Source organism: Hemicordylus capensis, chromosome 6, assembly GCF_027244095.1.
Source record: "Hemicordylus capensis ecotype Gifberg chromosome 6, rHemCap1.1.pri, whole genome shotgun sequence".
NCBI lineage: Eukaryota > Metazoa > Chordata > Lepidosauria > Squamata > Cordylidae > Hemicordylus > Hemicordylus capensis.
The window spans coordinates 142,167,895-142,192,187 of record NC_069662.1 but is presented as its reverse complement, the minus strand read 5'-3'; the positions used below and the strand labels follow the sequence as shown (position 1 = coordinate 142,192,187).

The following is a 24,293-nucleotide window of genomic DNA, read 5'->3' as shown; positions in this document are numbered from 1 at the left end:
TCTAATAATCTTTCCGCATAATGAATTCCTATAAGGATTCATTACACACCAAAGAGTCTAAACACCTCAAAAATTCCTAAAATAAAAACTGAGTACCCAGTGGCTTGTGGGGTAGTTGGAACATGGGATGCTACTAATTCTCCATCCCCACCTGCAAAGCAGTGGGGTCAAAATGAACAGAAAAAATGAAGGTGTGTAATGAAGACACCAAAGAACCTAAAACTTCAAAAATACCTTTTTAAAAAAAGAGTCCCCCAGTGTGTGTGTGTGGGGAGGAGTAGTTGACACATGGCAGTTGACAGTTGGCACTGTCCAATGATAGTCAAAATGAACAGAAGAAACGAATGCATATAATGAATCCTCATAGGGATTCATTATGAGGAAAAGTTATTAGACACCAAAGAATCTAAACATTTCAATATTCCTAAACATTAAAATGAGTACCCCACTGCCTTGCAGATGGGGTGTAGTTAGTACACGACAGTTGACAGTTGGCACTGTCCAGTAACAGTCAAAATGAACAGAAGAAATGAAGGTGTGCAATGAATCCTCATAGGGATTCATTATGAGGAAAAGCTATATACACCAAAGAATCCAAAAACTTGAAAAATAATGACTGCACATTTTGCCCCATAACTCCACTTCTACAAGGGCTAGAGCTTAGCTTTTTTAAAAAATGAAAGCTGGGGAGCCGTGTTAGGGTTGGGATATGGCAACTTCGAATCCCCTTTGTTTCCTATGGAGTAAATGTTCAAAATCAGTAAAAACTAAAAGAATTCACTGCCTTGAAATTTGGGTGGTAGGGGGCCTACCATAGGTGCCTACCATGGGGACAATACCTCAGTTTGGTGCCCCTAGGACCTTATTAAGTGGTCCAAATCAGTCTGAATTCAAATTGAATCAAAGCAAATACAAATCAAATCTGGGGTGATTTGTGGGGGGTGTGTGTTAGATTTAGATACAAAACAAATCAGGGGTGATTTGTTTTGGGCACAAATTGAATCAAAAAAATCTATTTGTCCACATCCCTACTTTCTACTTCTGGTTGTTGTTGGGTCTATGGTGCTATCCCAACCAACCCTGCCTTGCCTCATTAGCCACCAGAACTCCTGGGCTCTGTGCCATGAGACAGGACTGGATACAGAATCCAAGTATAGCTCAGGCTCCAGCCTGCTCACCCCTCATTTTTCCAAGTTACCAACACCCATGTGGATCCTGAATTCATTCATCAAGATTCGACAGTCATCACACCAACCACAGTCTGATTTTTGTTCTAATTATCAGTGCCATTCGGGTCTTGTATATCCCATGATGGAAGGAGAGCTGCTTCCTGTTTAAAAGGCATGGAAATCAGGACAAGACCAAGAATATACACAGTCCAAAATAATAACGTGGTGTGTGTCATTATTTTTTGAGATTAAATTGTATTCCTGCATGTTCTTACCTCAGAGCTATTTAAATGACATCTATGAGTTCCTGAAAACCAACCTTCATTTGAACACTGGTCAATATCCACTTTCTGAAGATTTATGTCCACTTTCACGACACCCCTAGAAGAAGAAAAATATACAGGTAATTAGCAAAGAGCCAAAAAGGCATGATCTTTTCCTTAGCAAGTACAAAAAAAGCACCATTCAATCTTAATTGTATTTATGAGACAGTATGATTAGAAAAATGAAGCACCTCATTAAGTCATAGAGTGTCATGACCTAGACTATAAGCAGTGATCTGGACACTGATGCAGAGGGCAGTGAGACAGGATCAGGGTCCTGATATCAACCTTGCATCCAGCAACAAGGCCCCTGAGCAGAAATTCCTGAACTAGAGACCCCAGAGACTGCAGTTGCCAATCAGGATACCACCAAGTAGCCAAGGACCTCACACTCCACCGAACTCACTTACTATCATTAGTAACATACCTTGCAAGAGGTAGGAGAGCTGTGATGGCATGCCAGGCTCCAAGGCTAAGCCAGAGGCCTTCAAGACTTTCCCTTGTTCAGCAAAGGGGCGGAGCCTGAATAGATCAGTCTCAAGCTCAGATATATATGGGTTCCAGTACTGGGACAAAGCATCAGCTCCCTGAGAACTGTCCATGGTACTGGAAGACCTTTTTCTGAACACCCTTGCTTTCTGGTTCTGTGATAATCCCTGTCCACATGCCTTCTATCCCCTCTCTTTATGGTCCAGACACCACCTGAACTCCTTCCCCTAAAGGCCCCTGTGGGCTCATCCTCTCCAGGACCAGATATTAGTGCCAAAATTTGTTCCAGTTAAAAGTACCAAGAAGAGAAAATGTATATTTTTCTGGACTGGTATACCTAACCGCATGAGCACAAATGTTTAAAACTTCATATAGTACTTCACCTCAAAAGCTAGTGTGCACACCCACCCATACAACAGGTGTTAATCATATCTGCAAGGTGCCACTCAGCCTCTTCATCCTCTGAAAACAGAATCACAGAAAGTTCCCAGTGGACTCTTAGAACTTCCTGAGTCACCATGAGATCATTTGTTGTTTGAGATGAGAAGTTAATCTGGAGCACAGCCATTCATTTTGTTCTGTCATTGGCAGAAGCTGACTGTGTCACAGAATGGATTGCATCAGGCAGACTTCACAATTTTTCACATATATTGGAATAATATAAATTATATTAGTCAGTGAGACATTAGTCAAAGGGAATGAAGTCCCTTTGCATAATGTTCTTGAGGGGGGAGGGGGGTGGCTTAACTGACTACAAGATACTCCTTATTTTTCAGAATCATTTCTCCGTGCACAGGATCCCATTATCTTCCCATATGATCCTGAGCAAATTGTGAATTAATTACCTAAATGTTGGAAATAAACATAAAAGTCCTAGTAGCTTAAAATCCTTCAGCTGTAATTACTTTATACTTCTGCATAATTAAGAGTAACCCATCCATGGTGATCTTTGGGTTTTATTTTTTTCCTGGCATGAACTGAGGCAGCTTTGCATATTTCTGTTTACTTTCTATGAGCTGCTTATTTGCACAAGATGACTTACTAAATAATTTGCTGTGGGATATATGTCCAGACATGTCATCATATGGTGTAAATCAGTTAGAAGTACTATCCCACTGAAAGACCTCTTGGTATATATAGACATATACGGAATTTCAGACACTCAACTCCAAAGACAGGGAAATGCTTGAGCACTAGACTTGATCACTACAGCTCATCAGCTGGTAGGACAGCAAGAGGATCTGGCCTCCCATGGAGAAATAGGAACATAGGAAGCTGCCATATACTGAGTCAGACCATAGGTCCATCTAGCTCAGAATTGTCTACACAGACTGGTTGTGGCTTCTCCAAGATTGCAGGCAGGAATCTCTCTCAGCCCTATCTTGGAGATGCGAGGGAGGGAACTTGGAACCTAGATGCTCTTCCCAGAGCAGCTCCATCCCCTAAGGGAAATATTTTACAGTGCTCACACATCAAATCTCCCATTCACATGCAACCAGGGTGGACCTTGCTTAGCTAAGGGGACAAGTCATGCTTGCTACCACAAGACCAGCTCTCCTCTAAGTTGCCTAGACAAGTTGCCTAGACTGAGGAGCCCCATTCAGACAATGAGCTTGTTGACAAGACCAGCCATTTCAGGCTAGGAGAGGCTAAAACAGGGTACATAGGCTCATCTGGAGCCATAGGAATCCCTCCTACCCAGCTCCTGCCTAAGTGGGTAGCCCAACCTTTCAACTCAGGTCTAGTTGGACAGAAATACCCACTGTTCTACCTCAAAATTCAGTTGTCTCCACAATTGTACTGAGTTTTTGAGCTCCCAGGAGCTGGTGACCATGTTTAACAAAGAGTTCCAGGGACAACAGGGCCGGGCAGAGCAGAGCTGCTTCAGTACTGAAGCTGCCTCTCCACTGCTCGTGCAATGCATTGTGGGATAGCTGGAGGCCCCAGCTCTCAATTTCAGCCATAGAGAAAGCAGCTGCGGTGTTCGTGTGGACACATGAACTACAGAGCTAAAGGAGGCTCTAGTCCAGTGTTCCCTCTAACAGGGATTCCCAGACGTTGTTGATTACAACTCCCATGATCCCCAAGGATAAGCCATTGCAACTGGGGATTCTGGGAGTTGTAATCAGCAACATCTGGGAATCCCTGTTAGAGGGAACAATGCTCTAGTCATCTGGGAGCAGGAAGATGCCTTCCCACCACCCCACTCCCATTTGGTCATAAGAATAGCCTCATTATGTTCAACACTCATTCAACAAGTGTACAGAGGTACAAATTATTCACACATGAAGCTGAACACAGGTACAGCAATACAATTCTTATCTGTACCATGCAACAGTGGAGCCTGTATCCAGGTGCACTTTTAACTGGCAGATCCAATCATTGAAACAAAAACACATACATCTATATTCTCATACAACACAATGTCTGAACAGGGCTAGGGAAGGAAATAAATCTAGGAGACTTAATAGCCCTATTCAGACATTATACCGCACTAGTGTTCAGGTGTCTGTACATGTAAACATGTTTTTGTGTGAATTACTGTACGCACATTCATTTAAAAGTAAACCTGAGCAGAGGCCCCCTAAACTGCAGGGTACAGATAGGAAATAAAAGCCACCTAATGGCACAGCGGAGAAATGACTTGACTAGCAAGGCAGAGATTACCGGTTCGAATCCCCGCTGGTACATACCCCAGCCTATGAGAAACACCTATATTGGGCAGCAGCGATATAGAAAGATGCTGAAAAGCGGGAGGAGGCAATGGTAAACCCCTCCTGTATTCTACCAAAGACAACCACATGGCTCTATGGTCGCCAGGAGTCAACACCGATTCACGGCACACTTTACTTTACAGATAGGAAGTGCTGTATACTGCTGTACTTGCTTTCAACATAACATGTGAATACCCGTGCCTGTGTACAGATCTGTAACTCTGTACACTATACACTTATTGTACTAGTGTTGAGCATAATGTGTGAATGCAGTGGTGCTGGCCTGGCCATCCGCGTCCATGGCACTTCACAAAGGATGAAAGGACTGTGGATTGCTGGATCACTTTGCGTGTGTGCCTTCCGCACGACATTTTGTACTGCATTTTCAGCTGTCTTAACTAGTTTTGTAAGTGGTTTTGAGCCTTTAAGAAGCGGAACATAGGAATATGCCTTAAAACAAGTCAGACCATTGGTCCATCCTGCTCAGTATTGTCTACACCTCTGTTGCCAGATTTGGCTTCTACACTGACTGACAGCGGCTCTCCAGAGTTTTGGGCAGGAGTCTTTCCCCGCCCTACCTGGAGATGCTGCCAGGGATGCATGCAGAGCAGATGACCTCTGAACTACAGCCCCCATCTCCAAAGTGGCACAGATATGAACAAGGAAAGACTTGCCCAGGGACCCTAGTGAAATGAGCATGTAGCATATGGACCAATGATTGGCAGATTACAACCTATTTATCTGAGTCATGGAAGTCTGTATTAGACTTCCCTGCTTGAGTGAAAATTCATTTTGCAAGTGTTACATTTTACATGGCCGCTCTCTTGTATTACACCCATTGCAGCCAAACCTCAGCATGACCCTTTTCCGACTTGCGACCTCCATCTGCTTTCCTTCTCTTGTGTTCTAATGATATAAACTAACAGTAACAGCTGGCCAAAACAGATTGCTAAATGTTCTCATATTTCAGATTCCCAGCGGAGGCTTGTGCTTGGAGATCTAGAAATCCCTAGACCCTCATGGTGTTCACCCAAGAGTTACAAGGAACTTGCATATGAAATGGAAAAACTATTGTCTCTAATATGCATCCAATCCCAAAGCAGCTGGGGTGTAAATTAAAAGGGTTTCGAAGAGGCAAGAGCAGCAACAAATGGTTCTCGCACAGCCTGTGCAGAGAGGAATATAGGAATTAATCCATGAGTAAGGCCCACACATTTTGGCCATCAGTAGCACCTTAGGGGATGGATGTTCTTAGAGATTTTTGGCAACATCTACCCCCTTGTTGGGGTTGTGTTTTTTTAATTGCTTGTTTCATTCCATTCTTTACCAAAGCTGCTCCTTAAAATAGTTTGTTTATTTATCTGAGTCATGAAAGTCTGTATTAGACTTGAAATAGGTGATAGCATTGTTGTACTTACCTAAGATCTGTGTCATCATCCCTTCTTTATTCCTAACCCCAAACAATTAGGGGGCTCCAAAAAATTTCAGTCATTTTTGGATAGAAGAAAGGGTTAAGTTTAGGGTAACAATGAACAAACGGCTAGACTCTCATTCCTGCCAATTTTCATTTCCATTCTTCTAACAACATCAATAAAATTTTATAGTCGTGTTTGTGTTTTTAACACTTTAAAAAGCTTATTAAAAAACCACTGCAAGTTTGGTTGCTACTAGCCCGATGTCAGGACAATAAAAGCATGATAACACACTGAAAGCATTGCAATGCTGTCAGCTGTTTTTCATCTCTAGGGGTGTAGTCAAAAATTAAAAATGAGCATTCATCCCACTCTCAGATGGTACCATCCACCCCAGCTGGCTCATGGACTAAATTGAAGCCATCTTAGTGAAAGAAGGCAGTAGGCATTAAGGAACTTACAGAGAAGGGACTGGGAAGAGGAGAGGCACCTCTTCTGCCAATTGGTGGAGCAAGTTCTTCTCCTCCCATTGCTACCTTCGCCATTTTCCCTGAATACCCCACCCCAACAAAGCCCGCATGCCTTGGATGCCAGAAGAAAGGTGGGGTAGGAGACACCACCCAAGAAACAAAGGCACAAGTGCTTATGACAAATAAAATCAAACCCATTAATAAGCAAAGGTTCATACGTCTTTGCTTGGGAGTGCTATGGCTTGGTACAGTAATGCACCACCTATTCTGTTCCAGGGAGCCCAGGATCAGAGGTGCCAAGAAGTCCATGCAGAAGCCTAGCAAGAGACAGGTCCAAGAAGTAGTACCAAGAGTTCAGGATTTGAAGAGTTCCTAGTGTAGCAGCTGTGAAGCTGGGTACAGGGCATCCACTCAGGTGTAGGAGGATGTTCTTTCAGCAAGGAATGGTTTTCAGCTAGCCTTGATATAGTCCTGTTTCCTGACTCCTGACTCCTGCCTCTAGCTCCGCCCATTGTTCAGCACAAGTTGTCATAACTTAAATGGGCAGTGACCTGTTCTGCAGGTCTTTGGTTCAGTGAGGCTGGGGGCAGGGGCATATCTAGGGTGGGGCAGGCAGGGCACGTGCCCCGGGCGCCACTCTAAGGGGGGCACCATTTTTTTAAAATTAAAAAAATTGCTGCCAAAAACAAAATGGCCACCACGCATGCTCAAATGGCCTCTGTGAGGCCCTAGGCCATGCCAGGCCTCGCAGACGCCATTTGAGAATGTGTGGTGGCCATTTTGTTTTTAGCGGCCCTTTAAAAAATTTTTTCCGAAATGGACACTGCACATGCTCAAATGGTCCCTGTGAGGCCTTAGAGGCCAGTGGGGGAAGGGGGAACCTTTGCAGACCCTCCCATGGCCTTTAGGAAGCCCCCCGAAGGGGCTACAGATTTATTTATTTATTTTTAAAAAATTAACATAATATAAGTCACTGTACACATATTTAGTTTGGCACTATGTACAGAGAATCAGGGCTTGTGAATACTGAGCTGAAGCTTATGAGCTAGTATTGTATTTGCTCTTACTTTGCTTCTTGTGATAAGTGAGTTAAATGTGATGTCTTAATAATATGGCTATTAATGATGAGTTTGTCTTTGAATCAGTGTGAAATCCTTAGTATTAAGGCCCACTGGGAGTTTCTTGCTCTTTTTCTCTCATTTTAACTGTCTTTCTGAAATACTAGAATATATTCCAAGCAGTGACACAGTTTTCTCTGCATATTCTTTAATTATTTTCAGAGTATCTGGGAAAAGTCAAATTCTCCATTTATTTTTAAAACTGATGTAATAGTGATGCTACAATGCATAGTAGAGAATTAGACAGGCACTTCTGTTTAGTTTTCCAAGTACACCTTACATAGTATGTGGGTATTTCATGAGCCCCAGCATACTGAAATTTGTAGTTTTCCAGCATTTTTTGGTCTGGCTACATCCACTGCTAAATAGTTTTTGAAAGATTAAAAGATTAACGAGCTTGACTTGTATTTTTCAGCTGATAATATGGTAAAGCTATCTGAAAGATGGGTGTCAGATGTTTGGACAGGGGGCGCAATTTTAGTGCTTGCCCTAGGCGCTATTTTCCCTAGATACGCCTCTGGCTGAGGGGCCTCTATCCTGCCGAAGGAATCCCCTCAGTCTAATTATGCTGGTAGGGGTGACTCTTCTGGGCAGTGGGGGGGGGAGACCATTGGAGCTGGGGCTTCCCACCCCAACTTCTCCCCTGAACTGCCCGGTCCTCCCCCCAACTTGAAGGGCTTCCAGACCCAGGGTTTCCACCCACCCACTTTCCCCTTTGCTATGAGGATAAACACTGTAGTAGCATAAGAGCAACATAGTGCTCTATTAGGTGCTGTGAGGAACTGCAGACGTACTCTTTTAACTGACTGTAGAACAGCAATGCCCCAGCAGTGTTAAAGGGCCCAAGGGTAGAAAGGGCCTCTGATTCACTGGGTATTAATTCAGAAGCCATCGAGCTCTCTCCATGACCCTGGATGTCTGATGTCTCGATCGGTCTAAGAGATAACTAATAAAGGTAAAGTATGCTGTCAAGTCGATTTTGACTCCTGGCACCCACAGAGCCCTGTGGTTGTCTTTGGTAGAATACAGGAGGGGTTTACCAGTGCCTCCTCCCGTGCAGTATGAGATGATGCCTTTCAGCATCTTCCTGTATCGCTGCTGCCCGATGTAGTACCAGTGGGGATTCAAACCAGCAATCTTCTGCTTGTTAGTCAAGCATACCTGAATGCCATTGAAGAAGGCCAGTCAGATGAAATGCATCCACCAAATGTGTATTGGGTTATTTTTTGCAGACATATATTCATGGTTAGCAAACTCCAGTCTGATCCTATGGGAATAATATACTCATGATTTCATCTATACTAACTTGCAACTGAAAAGTGTGTGTTTTACTTTTCTTCTGCAAGCAGCTTTGTGATTTAGAAGATGTTTTACAGCAATTTTTGTGGATGTTTACAATGTGGAATGCTTAATCTGATGTCCACACTGGCTCCCTGTTCTCTTCCAACACAGGCGAAAGTCCTGGTTGTAATCTACAAAAGCCCTCAACTTGGGTCTCAAGACCCAAAGTACCTGAGAAAGTAGTTCCTCTCATGACCCATCACAATCTCTGATATCCACCAAAGATGCCCACTTAATGACACAGCATCTGTGCAGCAGTTTTGGTCAGAAAGACCATCGAGAGAGGCATTCTTTGTGCCTATTCCTCATTCTGGGAGCCCTTACCCCCTGCAGACTCACCAAAGTCCATGCCTGAGCACTTTCCAGTCCTACCGGTTTGGACTGGTTTGGAGGCTCAAGTTAGGAAAAGGAGGGAATTTGTCATTGAATGAGGGTTGTCTTATACTATTTTATTGATTTCTGCAGCCACAGGTTCTCAAACGTGGGTCCTCAGATGTTGTTGGACTATACTTCCCATCATCCCCAGCCACAATGGCCTAGGCATTCATGGTGGGGTATAATGGGAGTTGTAGTCCAACACCTGGGGACCCACATTTGAAAATGCCTACCATATGCAATAAATAGAAAATGAGGAATACGCTTTGTACCCTAAACTCTATGCACACAGAGTGCCACGTGCAGAAAAGAGAGAGGATTGCCAACTGACAAGAAAAGTGGCCTAGCCTGTTGCTCTGCCTTTAACAGCTGTCCAGTTTAAGGTGGTTAAAGTTTCTCATTGCGTGGAAATAGCATTTACCAATGTCTGCAGCTCAAGCTACTATTAAAGGCAGAGGACCAGTAATCAGTGAAATGTTGGCAAACCAAAGCAACAGGTGCACTGAAAAGAAGTGCTTGTGCAGAAGTTAGCTCCAGATGATTCACTGAAGTAAGCCAAGCCAGGCAGCACAGAAACACCATCTTTAAAGGTGTAGGATCTGAGAAGCTTAACTAGAAAGAATCCTCATTAGAATGCTTTGGAATCTATCTGTGGGGTTCCATTGGGGAAGGGATATTGGAGGCAGCTTGAAGCAATGACACCACCAATGGGTGGGCAGAAGGGGCAAATGGGAAGAAACAGGAAGGTGTCCAGTGGCGAAATGGAGTTACCAGGATGAGACTATATTTATTTATTTATTTATTACATTTCTATCCTGCTCTTCCTCCAAGGAGCCCAGAGAAATACATGGTTATGCTTACCTTCACAACACCCCTGTGTGGTAGGTTAGGCTGACAAATCAGTGCCTGGTCCAGAATCAGCCAGTGGGTTTCATGACTTAATGGGGATTTGAATTCAGGTCTTCACAGTCTAACACTGTGACCACTACACCATGCTGGCTTCCCATATAGTTGAACATGTCTTGGGGGTTTTTTACCTTGCATTTTTCTTCATTTGTTATATGTATATGAAGCTGCCTCATACTGAGTCAGACCATTGGTCTATCCAGCTCAGTATTGTCTGTACTGACAGGCAGGGCTTCATGAGTTTCAGATAGAGTTCATTCATAGCCTTACTTGGAGATGCCAGGGATTGAACCTGTGCCCTTTGCAGGTGCTCTATTTTACTTATCTATTACATATTTATCCATTACATTTTTATACCACCCTATACAGAGGTTCTGTGTGGTGCACAACAACAAAACCAAAAAATAACAATCATTTAAAACAATCAGCTTAAAACAATATGAAAACAAGTTTAAAAACAAACAGTTTAAAACATTTAAGAACAATTTAAAACCTTGGAAGGCCAGTCTAAACCAATTTTAAGGGCTCTCTTGAAGGCCAACAATGAACCCAAACCATGGATTTCTGCCGGGAGTGCATTCCACAGCCCAAGAGCAGCTACAGAGAAGGCCCGATTCCGAGTCACCACTAGAAGTACCAGTGGTAACTGAGACAAACCTCTCCAGATGACCTTAACATGTGATGGGGATCATACAGAATAAGGCACTCTCTAAGGTATACCTGGACCTAAGCCATTCAGGGTTTTAAAGGTAATAACCAACACTCCATATTTTGTTATTATTATTATTTTTTGACCAGAAACATATTGGCAGCCAGTACAACTGTTTAAGTACAGGCATAAAATGGTCTCTCCGGGTTACCCCAAAGACCAATCTGGCTGCTGCATTTCACTGAATTGCAGCCCCTTTCCTGAACTGTTGTGATAGAGTGAAGTTTATTTTTTATAAAGAATGCACTCTTTACTAAATGAAGCAGGAGTCATATTAGCTGTGCTGTCCTGATGTTTGATAAGGACATGGAACGTTAACCATATAATAAGTCAAATTTGCCTCATCAGCAGCATCAGATCAGCTTGATATTCATTCAGACTGACACTGCTTAGCGGAATCCAAGGCTCAGTGATACGTTAATCAAATTAAATAGATAAATAAGTAATGGTAATTGGAGGCATCTGACAACCAAGCACATTTTGCCTATTGAAAACTAATTTGCTAATGTCTATAAATATTCCATCTTCAAGCCTTGTTTGACACTTCTAACACAAAGGACCACACTTCAAGATTAGATGTTCCAAATGTAACCTTCTGAATGCCCATAGACCAGAAGTCACATGTTAAGGTAATGCACAATAATAATTAGCATTTTACAGAACATTCAAGTGTTCAGAGCCCTTCACAACCATTACGCCATCATTCATTCATTTCCTTTTGGGATTTATATCCTGCCTTTTGCATTTGCCTCAAGGCAGCTAACAAATGAAACATCATGCAAGATAAGACAATACAAAGAAATAGAACAAAACAGCAGATTTTTTTTTAAAGCGAGGCAGTGACTAAAAACCCACAAAAGAGCAGTCAGCCCGTTAAGAGGGAAAGTGGTTATCATAAACAGCTTTCAAAATTCCAAGACAACAGGATGGGGAGCGAGCATGAATGGTCCCCTTTGCTAAGCAGGGTCTGTCTGGGTTTGCATTTGGATGGGAGACTACATGTGAGCACTGAAAGACATTACCTTTGGGGGATGGGGCCATAGCTCAGTGAAAGAGAATTTGAAGGTATCAAATCCAATCCTTGGCATCTCCAGGTAGGGATGGGAAAGACTCCTGCCTGAAACCTTAAAGAGCTGCTACCAGTCAGTGAAGACAACACTGAGCTAAATGGACTAACGTATGGACTCATTACAAGATAGCTTCTTTATGTTCCTATGACTTTGCCTGGCAAAAAACATGGGGTGCTAGATACATATGCATAGGAGGGGGGGGGGAGTTCCATAAATCTGGGTGCCACCATGGAACAAGTCCTCTTTCCTGTTACCACCCACGACAAGAGCTGTAGAACACCAGTGGGGATGGGTCTTGAACCTGGGCCTCCAGTGCGCCATTTTTTGAGCTGGACCTTCTGCTCTGTGCTCCCCCAGTGAGCCAGGCCAATTAGGTCTTTTAGGTCAGGGGTGTCCTCTGAGTTGCACTACTGAGCACTGTCAGCTGACTCTACAAACTGAAGATAGTTAGCTGAGCCCCACCACTGAGATGCACCTGGCCCATAAAAATCCTTGGCTCCAAGCCAGCACGGCCTCAGTCTGAATGACTTTTCCTACTAGCTGCCTTCCCTGTGCCAGTATTGGGCCTCCTGCTGCAGCCTATCTTGGAGTTTGGCCTAGATGTCCCACTTTCTGACAGGGTCAGAAGGCAGGGCACCCAGAAGGGATATTAATTGATGGATACGGATATGAATATTTATAGACCACTTTTCAACAAAAGTTCCCAAAGCAGGTTGGATAGATAGATAGATAGATAGATAGATAGATAGATAGATAGATAGATAGATAGATAGATATGGATGTCCTCAAAGGACTCACAATCTAAAAAAGAAACACAAGATAGACACCAGCAACAGCCACGGGAGGGATGCTGTGCTGGGGTCGGACAGGGCCAGTTGCTCTCCCCCTGCTCAATAAAGAGAATCACCACTTTAACAAGGTGCCTCTTTGCTCAGTTAGCAGGGGACTGTTGTATGTGTCTTGACAGGCAGGCTTGTGCAGGTGGAGACATTCCTTCAGACACCCAGGTTCCAAGCATCTAGAGTTTTAAAGGACAGAACCAGTATCTTGAACTGAGCCTGGAAACAAACTAGCATTAATCTCAATAATCCTTATAACAGTCCTCTAAGGCAGGGGTTCTTAGACTTGAGTCCCCAGATGTTGTTGGGCTACAACTCCCATAATCCCCAGCTACAATGGCCTTCAACCACTATGGCTATGGATGATGGGAGTTGTATTCCAACAAGATCTGGAGCCCCACATTTTAAAACCCCTGTCTTGTGCTCACGACATGGTAGCTAATTATTTACAGACACAGACACCCCAACACACACACACACACACACACACACCTTAAAAAGAGGGCACCTAGGGCAAGCACAATACAGCATTTCCAGTCAACCAATCATGCACTTTATTGTACCATTCAGTTAACAGGGGTTTACAAATTTCAGCCATTGTGGATGGGGATAATAGGAGTTATATTCCAACTACATCTGTGGGCCCAAATTTGAGAACTCCCAAGTTCTGTAGCATTGCAATATGAAATTGGAACAGTTTTACAATAAAGCTGCTGCATTATGATGTGAAAGGAACATACTGTAATTGCTTTCCCAGTATTCCTTATGAACAAAAGCTGCACATTATGGAATGACAAATATTTTTGAAGTGAACAACCTGGATTAATCTAAGCTATTTGGGGCGTGGGGAGGGATTCCTCCTTCAGGTGAAATGTTATCTGTGTCTGTAAAGTTGGAATCAGCAGCTGGCAATCCTTGGGCAAAATTGACCCTCCTGAGCAAAACCCTCTGACCTTGCCCTCGGCATCTTCAGAGGGAAAAGAAGTATGTGAACCAGTGCCAAAAGACACATGATCAGATCTCCCAATTTCCCAGACACATGATCATCAGAGAGGAGAGCTGGTCTTGTGGTAGCAAGCATAACTTGTCCCCTTAGCTAAGCAGGGTCTGCCCTGGTTGCATATGAATGGAGACTTGTTGTGTACGCACTGTAGGATATTCCCTTTAGGAGATGGAGCCACTCAGGGGCATAGCTAGGGGAGAGGGGGCCCGTGTTCCCTTCCTGGCATCTCCAAATTAGGGCTGAGAGAGATTCTTGCCTGCAACTTTGGAAAAGCCACTGCTAGTCTGTGTAAACAACACTGAGCTAGATGGACCTATGGTCTGACTCAGTATATGGCAGCTTCCTATGTTCCTAATTTATTTTTCTTTACTTCAAAAGCAGCAAAAGAGTTTCTAATTTGATAAGAGAAACAGCACACAGAATGGGGATGTTTAGCACTTTCTCCATGTACCATTTTCCTCCTCTAAATTGACTCTACCCTGCCATGAATAACCTAGCTGGGGAGGAACAACTTTTTTCTTCTTCTCTGCAGCTCACAGAAGCCTCTGGGGGTGGTTTAGATGGAGTGAATAGCATGGAAGGGAAAGGTTAAGCACAGCCTTTCCTAGGACTGCTTTCCCCATCACATTAGCACTCACACATCCTGGCTGTGGTAGAATAAAGAAAAAATGTCAGGAAATTTTATCACAGTTCTATTGTATTTGCATGGCATTAACAAGTAGTATCTGTTAGGGATGTGCAAACTGGAATTCTAAAATTCAGATTTTATCTGAAATTGCCCCAAATAAGTAAAAATCGGTAAACAGTAACGTCGGAATTAATGCCACAATACTGAAATTAATTTCAGAAATACTTCAGAATTTTGGAATTAGCAAAATGGAATGGCATCTTTCCCCATAAAGGAGTGAATGGGAAAATCAAAACAAATTGACTAAAAATCATTGGTTGGTCCCAGAGCCTTGGAACTTGCCACACATGTGAGGAAGGAGGTCAGGGAACCCTGGAGTGAATTTGAAGAGAACTAGTCCCTCTTCTAAATTTTGATGAATTTTTAAAATGGCAAAAAAAGGTGAAATGGAGAAGAAGAAAAATTAATATAAAATCAAGGGAAAGTCCACATGGACTTTTCCCTTCACATGGGGGTAGAATTGTGGTCCAAGGAGGGGCTTCAGATCCAAAATCTTTTGTAAAGTTCTGGCTTGAAACACACCAGATTTCATCATTTTTAGCCATTTTTATTTATTTTTTAAAATAAAACACTGAAAATCAGAGGAGTGACCCATAGCTTTGGAAAAAAATACACCAAGTCCTTCCAATCTCCTGGATTCCATGTCAAATCTGAATCCAAATTCAAATCTTCTGAACATGCACAGGCCTAGTATCTGTGACAATAGAGCTTGGCAGCAGCCCAGTTTATTTAATTGATTTATTTATATTCTGCCCTTCCTCCAAAGAGCTTAGGAAAAGTGTACATGGTTCTCTTTCCACCCTATTTTTCCTCACAACCACTCTTTGGTCCTTTTGCAGATGTTGGACTACAACTCCCATCATTCTTGACTATTGGCCACAGTAGCTGGGAATGATGGGAGTTGTGGTACAAAACCATCTGAAAGGCCAACATTGTGCAGGCTTGCTCTAATTCCTACACCACACTTACTCTCTCATTTTGGCAAGCTAGACCTGCAGCTGTGGTCCACCTTCCTATTACCTTTTTAGTGGACTAATTAGTTGCTGGCCAGGGTTGCAAAGCTTCTCCTGCAAAACGGAGGAAAGAGAAAGACGGAAGACAAGAGGATAAAAGACTGAAGACAAGAGGATCAAAACATCAATAAGAATCAAGATCCCTGTAATCACATCTCCTACTTCTGGTCTATCTGTGTTGTAGCTTATTTGTGTAGGTGCTTAGGAAAGCTGCATAAACGTTTGTTGGGTCAAAAGGATGTGCAGCGAGAGAACGAGAGGTCACTAGAACGTCATTTCTGTCTGTGGAAACTGAAACTATAACATGAAACACACACCCTCAAAAGAGTTGTGTCACTGAAAAGACTAACAGACAGAGGCAGCACTCTAGGCCGGCCAAGTAAGGTACTGGCCAGAAGACTCACAGGCAACCCCTACGTGCCCCTGGGTTCCCATGGGAGGAGGCAGTGGCATTGTGAGTCTCAAGTGCTGCTGCTGCTGCTTTCTCCCTCCCCATCTGCAAATGTGAACATCAGGAAAATGAGGGGAAAGACCAGAGGGAATGGAAATCCAGCTTGCTGTTGTGCCATCTGAGTCAGGGTGGGGCTTTTCAGCTAGCCCAAGAACTGTCTCAATTGAAAACCATGTTTGAGTTGATATTGTACAATATGCATTTAGTGTTGATCCATCTGTTGTGGTCCATTCACTTGTTCCAGTTTATGAATTCTTATGTGGATATGAGGAGAGCCAGTGTGGCGTAGTGGTTAGAGTGTGAGACTAGGATCAAGGTGACTCAAGTTCAAATCCCCATTCATACATGAAATCCACTGGATGATACTAGGCCAGACACTTATCTGTCAACCTAATCTACCTCACTGGGTTGTTGTGAGGATAAACATAACCGTGTTCCTCTGGGCTCCTCAGAGGAAGATGTATAAATAATGTAGTAAATAAAATAAAAACAAATCCATTTGTGACCTGCCGGGTGCCCTTCAAGTAAGAAAAAGGAGGTTGCTAATGGAATGAATGGATGCATTCACATGTGGAACGGACTGCATTATTCTATAGTCAGAGAGTGATGGCCATGTATGTGGGAACCAACTCGGTTGTCTATAGGGCTGTTCACTCGACTGACATTAGAGTAGGCGAAGCCTCTTGAATCCCTCCCTGTTATGGGAACTCTGCATGCTCCTGATTTTTGATCATGTGTTAGCCCTATTAAAAACAAAGTCAGAGGCAGGGAGCTTGGTCATGAGCTAGTGCCCAGCTGGGAACAATACAACAAATACAATACAATGAATATTTATATACCGCTTTTCAACTGACGGTTTTTCTTCCTTCCTCATTCCAAAGCTGGGGACGGAATTTGGGTGGGGTGTGCCTCATCCTCCCCAGCTGGGACTTAGCAAACCATCAAACCTCCAACCCTGTTTTTAAGCACCCTACTGGCTTGCGGGTTGGGGAGTAGTTGGCATCCAATGTGCCCTATCCCCCAACCCACTTTGGATCACCTTGGCACTACCCATGGGGAGTAATGGGACTGCTTTGAGTCCCCATTATTCCCTATGGTAGAAAAAATAAAAGCACTTCAAATGGGAAAATCGAATCTCAAATTGATTCAAATCGAAAAGGGAGATTCAATTCGAGTTCTGTTTTGGCCAGGGGTGATAGATTCATTTCAAGCTCGAATCAACCAGATTCTAGTCGAATCGATTCAACCTCGAAACGATCTGCACATCACTAATTAGAACAGGAGAAGCCTCCCAAATCCCACCCTAATTTAAGAACTCTGCATGCTCCTGATTTTCGATCATGTGTTAATTATTTAAAAACAAAGTCAGAGGCAGGGAGCTTGATCGTGAGCTAATGCCCAGCTGGGAAGGACAGTTTTTCTTGCTATCTCATTCCAAAGCTGGGGATGGAATCTGGGTGGGGTATGCTCATCCTCCCCAACAAGGGACTTAGCAAACCATCAAGCTCCCTGCCTCCAACTCTGTTTTTAAGTAACGCATGAACATGATCAAAAACCAGGAGCACAAAGAGCTTCTGAATGCCAATTCTCCTACCCTAATGCCAGTCATGTGAACTGCCCTGTTACCAGAGCAGAAATAGCAACTCTAGTCTGTGGCTAGTTCCCATGCAACACACTAAGAACTGGACCAGCTCAGCATTAAGGCCACACAGAGAATGACACGTACACTCCCTTCTCTCTGCAGTTCATATTTCAGTAATAGAAGCAGCTTGTTTTTCTCTCCCAGAACTCAGCAGATGCGATACTACCATTTTCCAGTGTGCATTTTGGAAGAGGATAGCAGCCGTCACTAAAAATAAATGCAATCAGAAAGCAGGGCACAGCAGTGTGAGCACATGAATTAAGATCTACCTGCAGGGGGAATCCCTGTGGACCACTTGGAGCAGTTTGCCGGAGTCAGATCTGAACTCTATCTTGTCAGTGAGATTGTGGAGGTTTCTAATGCACCTTCAGATATATGGCATGGATCACGGCATATCTGGGGATTTCCCAGAGATTTAATCAAAAGAACTCGTTAAATAGTGTGTTCTTGCCTCAATTACTGCTTGGCTGAATTCTGCAGGCAAAGAAAACATCTACACATGATGAGGGCTTCTATATGCATCAAAATAATGTAGGGAAGAAAAGGAACAGGGAACTTGAGTCTTCTCTCCCAACCCAAATAAAAACCCAAAATTATTCTTATTCTTCCACTAACACAACCAGTGTGGTGTAGTAGTTAGAGCACTTGTGTTTGTAGTGAGTTTTGCCACCTGGACCTCTGGTTTAGCAGTGCCAGCGTTTCATCCAAATGTGGCACCACAGTCTGGTTGTTTTGAAACTGGCGTTGAGGGAGGAGCTCCTCCCTCACTCCAGCTGCTATTGGCTGCCAGGGCTGTCCTTCAATCAAGAAGGAAGCCCAGGCAGCCAGTTCTTCCTCCTCTCTGCAGTCTCACTGACTGCAGAGAGGGAGCTCCCCGTGATGTCCAAATTCGGATGGGGGAGCAGGGGGAAGGGGACAGCAGGTCCATTAGACCCGCGGTTCTGCATTACGTGTGAATGTGGCCAGAGACTCTACACTGCAGGCAGTCCTACTCGGACCCAGTTAGAAGGGGCAGCTGCTAGATATGGGCACATAAGCTAAGAAGAGGGTTTCCTTAGCAACAAATCCCTATGCACTTGGAACAGGCTAAACTATTTTACATTTTTAGCTCACCTGATGGTTCTAATTGAAAAGGTTTACTAAACACACACACACAGCAATTTTGCCCTTCCTTAATACTTACTAAAATTGTATAGCCAGCACCACAACAGATAAACTGAAATGCAGATGAATCAACAGAAGTTCAGGGTGCTCTGGATTTCACCTTGACAATTTACCCTTCTCCAGAATCCCCTGAAGTTACTTGTGTTACAAATCCAGTGAGCAAGAGAGACAGAAGATGATAGATCAGGGGTGGGCAAACCTGGTCCTCCAACTGTTTTTGGACTCCAACTCCCAGCATTCCCAGCCACAATTTATTGTGGTTGGGGATACTGGGAGTTGTAGTTCAACAACGGCTGAAGAGCCAAGTTTGCCTCCCCTGTGATAGCTATACCCAACCCAGGCTGAGAACTGGGATACAAACAAGAAACCCTCCAAGATTCCACAAGTGGAGATAGTGACACCTCTGTTCCCAAACTGCCTAAGCCCCACTCCAGTTATTCAGCAGACTCTATCCCAGGACTGCCCAACATCAGCCCTCCTGCAGATATTGGACTACAACTCCCATCATTCCTGACTGTGGAACTGGCCGCTGGGGCTGGGGATGATGGGAGGTGTAGTCCAGCAACAGCTGCAGGGCTGAAGTTGGGCAGCCCTGATCTAGCCTGGATGTGCAGCCAGCCATCTGCACATACAGGTGATTCTTCTTTCAGCCACAGTCATTCATGCTCTCATCTCCTCCAAGCTGGATTACCATAATGTGCTTTACATAGGACTGCCCTTGAAGACAGTCCAGAAACTGTGGTGGCCAGAGTTTTGGCATCATAGGGCCCATCCAAATATAATTATTATTTATTGCTACTGCAGCCCCAGGCAAAGCACATTACAGTAATCCAACCTGGAGGCTACTAGAGCATGATTGATCCAGTTTGTTACTGGGCTCAGTTCAAGGGCTGTTTCTGACCCCTAAAAGACCCAAACAGCCTAGGAGAAGAGTATCTCCAGAATCACCTCATTGCATATAAACCTGTTTGCCCACAGTTTTTCTCTCAACAGCTGAAAACAAGCATGTGAACGGAAAGCTGTCCACGAGTGAGCATTTGTATAAATGCTCCTTGGATACAAGATAGATCTTTCCTTCCCCTGATTCCACTCAGAGATCTTTCTCCTAGAGCAGGTCCACACTGACTGGCAGCAACTAGTAGCAGAGCCAGGCCAGTGGCGGCCCGTGTCCAGCTGCCGCAGCAGCCCCACTCACCCCGCCCCCTATGTCTGACATCAGATGCTGGGGTTAGCCACGCCCCCACATCTGACGTCAGACATGTGGGATGTGATCTGGCTCCCGAACAGGGCTGCACAGCCCCATTCAGGAGTTGGATCCAGGCCAGCGCTGCGTTCACAGCGTGGCCAGGAGCAAGCGGGGCAGGGAGCGCCTCTCCTGGCTGCACTGCGAATGCAGCGCTGGCCATCTAACTCCCAATGGGGCCACACATCTGCTTGAGGGAGAGCCTCCCTCTTCCTGAGGGAGAGCCACTCCTGGCCGCACTGTGAATGCAGCTCTGGCCATTTAACTCCCGAACGGGGCCGCGCATCTGCTGAGGGAGAGCCGCTCCTGGCCGGCCATTTAACTCCTGAATGGGACCGCACCTCTGCCTGGGGGAGAGCCTCCCTCTCCCTGAGGGAGAGCTGCTCCTGGTGTCTGATGTTGGGGGGGGGGTGTCAGGACCGCAGCCATCAGGGTGCAGCCCCTGATGGGTGGCGGCCCAGGTTCTTTGAACCCGGTTGCCCAATAGTGGCTACGCCCCTGGCAGCAGCTTTCCAGGGTATTTCTTGGAGATGGGCTGGGAGATACCTATTTGATAGGGACGGGTATTTCCAAGCCCTACTTGGAGATGTTGCAGTGATTGAACCTGGGACCTTTTGCCTGCAAAGCAGATTCTTTCCTACTAAGCAAAATGGAAGGATGGATTTAACATAAATAAGTCCCCAAAAAACAGAGATTGTTGCTGCTGAACAAGGATAGAGGGAGCATATGAAATAATATAACTCTCTTCCAAAGTATGCTGTTCCTTTAAAAAAAAGGTCTCTGTGTAGCACATTCTGCTTTGAATGTTTCAGCCCTGAGATAAGCTGGAAAGGATATCAAATGGTGAAGGCTTGTTTAGTGAGAAAACCACTGAAAGGTTATTTCTCTCATTCCAAGCAGCAAGATGGGAAGGAGTATGTGAACTAGAACATTAATATGTCTCTACCAGATGGTTCACAGAGGCATTTTGCTGGGGGAAGACTCTGTGCAGCACTTTAAGGAGAAAAAGCTGAATATTTCATTTTACTCTTAAGGGACTGAATAGAGGAGTTTGGAATTTTTAAAAGCATCATTATCACTCAATGACACAGAGAAAGGGAAATTAAAATCCTATTTTCGGAGGCATGTGTGGTGATTAATCATAATGATATAATGACACAGGTGTAATTTTTTTCACTTTGTTTTTATCATTTCAGATTGTGAATGGATTTTTTTTCCTTTAAATGAAAATTATATCTCAGTATGAGTTGTATCGAGGCAGGTCTGCCATTGGGCAATGGTGTGCAGTGAACATGGGCCACCTAGTGGGATCAGAGGCAGTGCGGGGGTGGGGTTGCACAATGCCTACCTCTCCAGTCACTTGTCCCCTTCCCCTCATTGGTGCCAGCAAAGATCTGACACACATAGGAGCAAGGCTGGGGGAGCTGTGCCCTGCATGCCTCCACAGCCGCCCCACTGCCTCCCTCTCTCTGCCCTTGTCAGCTAATGGCAGTGGTGGCAGCCACCAAAAAAAAAAATCTAGCTGTGGGCCACCACTCACATCACTTCCCCACTGAGTTGTAGGATGCAACTGAGTTGTATGATTAAATTACTGGAGACTATGCTTTAAAGTAGGAATGGCCAGGGATAGTTCCAGGGGGTGGCATGCAAACTGCCCCATGGGCCCCAATAGAGTCGTTCCACCGTCACTTGCAGTATGGGCAATGGGCTCAGAGCTGGTCTCAGGGATTAGAAGCATGGCCAGTCCTAGGATGAACAGTAGCCCGGGTGAGGAGTGCCTTTGCCAGTTCACACTCCCAGTAATTGATCAGGATTGCCCAGCTGTGTGGATTGTATAGGATTGCAATGCCTAGTAGTGCAACAGGCCCTGCTACTGTTCCTGGCTTCCCCAGCAGTGCCCATGATGAGTGCCCAGAGCTACCTCTTGGTGATTTCCTGCTTTGCTGCCAATGAAACATATGAAACATAAGCCTCCCTGAAAGGTAAAGTTGTGCCGACGAGTCGGTGTCGACTCCTGGCAACCACAGAGCCCTGTGGTTGTCTTTGGTAGAATACTAAAGGGGTTTACCATTGCCATCTTCCGCGCAGTATGAGATGATGCCTTTCAGGATCTTCCTATATCGCTGCCGCCCGATACAGGAGTTTCCCATAGTCTTGGAAACATACCAGCGGGGATTCAAACTGGCAACCTCTTGCTTGCTAGGCAAGTTTCTTCCCCGCTGAGCCATTAGGTGGCTAAGCCTCCCTTAGCAGCTATTTAAAAGCCCTGTTGTAGCCATATACAGTGGGGGGGAAGGGGAAGGAAGTTCTGCCTCTGCTGCGTCACTCACCCATGCGTCCCACCACTCACGGTTATGACAGGGCTTGTTAGAAGAGGAAAGAGCCCTCCCCTCACAACCTCAGGTGTGCCCTCCATCGTGAGGAGGGCTCTTCCCTCTTCCAACAAGCCCTGTCATAACTGCAAATGGCAGGGCGCACAAATGAGTGATGTGGCAGGGGTGGAACTTCCTCCCCCTTCCCCCCACTGCACTCAGTTATAGCGGGACCTTTGGATAATGTCTGAACCACGCTATACCAAGTCAAACTATCGGTTCAGCTCAGTATTGTCTACACTAAATGACTTTCCAGGCAGATTTTAGGCAAGAGTCATTGAACCTGGAACCTTCTGCAGGCAAAACAGATACTCTCCCACTGAGCTATAGCCCCTAAGGGGAATATCTTGCAGCAGACAGTGCTTACATGTAGTCACCCATCCAAATGCAAACCAGGGCAAAGTCTGCCTAGCAAAAGGGACAATTCATGCTTATTGCTTACTACTGCAAGACCAATTCTCATGCTCCAGTTCTGGGATCCCTATGAAGCCTCACAGACATTCTGCAGCTTCACCGCGGACAGTACACTTGACAAACAGCAAGCCACCAAGGCTCAGCTTAGCACCCCCTTCAGGTAGGTGCCCTGGGCAACTGCCCAGTTTGCCTGCCTCTAAGGCTAGCCCTGATTAGAAGTAGGCCTTTTTGAGAGCCATGGGCTCATGCCCAATGATGCTGACCAGAGACACTGGCCTTGTTGGGTAGCCAGCTTCTGCACTCTTGGGGACAAATCTGCTCTCCAGCTAGTACCCCATAGGCCAGAACAGAGAGTTTAAAATGAGCCATCCTCGCAAAACATGGTGTAGTGAAGAACCAGCATGGCATAAGTGTTGGACGAGGACCAGGAAGCCCTACGACTCACAGTAGCCATCTCTGAAAACGGGCAGGTCTGGGCAAGCAGTTGGGTGACATCACTGGGAATTTCATTCATGCACTACCACCATCACCCCCGCATTGCCGGAATGCAACAACCAGTCAAAGAAGACTATTTAATACTTCAGTCCAAGTTCCGCGGCCCAGGCTCTTACAGTAATATGTGATTTATCACTTATGGAAAGCAGAAATCAGGTCTGATCAAGTGAAAAGGTCTATTTCAAACGTTAACTTTTCCATATAGCAAAATCCAACTTAAATCCAAATCGTGAATATCCTACCATTTTGTTGATGCTGAAGAGAAAAGCAGCTGGCAAGACGTATGTAAAATGTCACAGTATACTAGAACAACATAGTTAAGCAGAAGGTTTGTGTTGCGTTTATGGTGAATACATTTTGGGTTAAACACTGTAGGTGGGGAAAAATTTGTAACTGCTACCATGATGACCTCTACTGGACAACTTGTGTGGCAAGCACTGCTCCCAACAAGGACCTGGTTTCTATTCTGTCTGGGTTGGATGACTGCCAGTATTACCATGGCATGATCTTGTTGACCAGGGATGCCTCTTGCTTTAACCTTGTCTAAGAAATATGATGCTTTATAGGAAGCAGAGAAGCTAATATGAGCTTCAGCAGTACATGACTGAATTTTAGGGGATATCCTCAAGGGAATTCAAGTCAGAACTGTTGTTCGGCTATAGAAACAGTAGGCAGCATCCACACTACATTACTTGTGAGTAGTCCTATGGAAATTAACTTGTCTTATAGAGTAACACCCGAGTAGTTATACTAAGTAACTTAGTCTAAATGCTACTCAGTGAATTTTAAGAGCTATAACCAGTTCCTTGACAACCCTATCTCTTTATCATCAGAGGCCCCCTCTGAAAATCTCAGCAAAATTATATTTGCTAG

General features: G+C 44.6%; 1 protein-coding gene across 1 annotated transcript in view; it reads right to left on the bottom strand.

Moving 5' to 3' along the window:
• Window positions 1-24,293, bottom strand: part of GPR158 (G protein-coupled receptor 158) — a 216,342-nt gene that overhangs the window by 182,246 nt on the left and 9,803 nt on the right. The window contains exon 2 of the mRNA XM_053263346.1: window positions 1,445-1,550. Within this exon, the coding sequence (XP_053119321.1) occupies window positions 1,445-1,550 (106 nt within the window). The remainder of the gene's footprint in view (window positions 1-1,444; window positions 1,551-24,293) is intronic.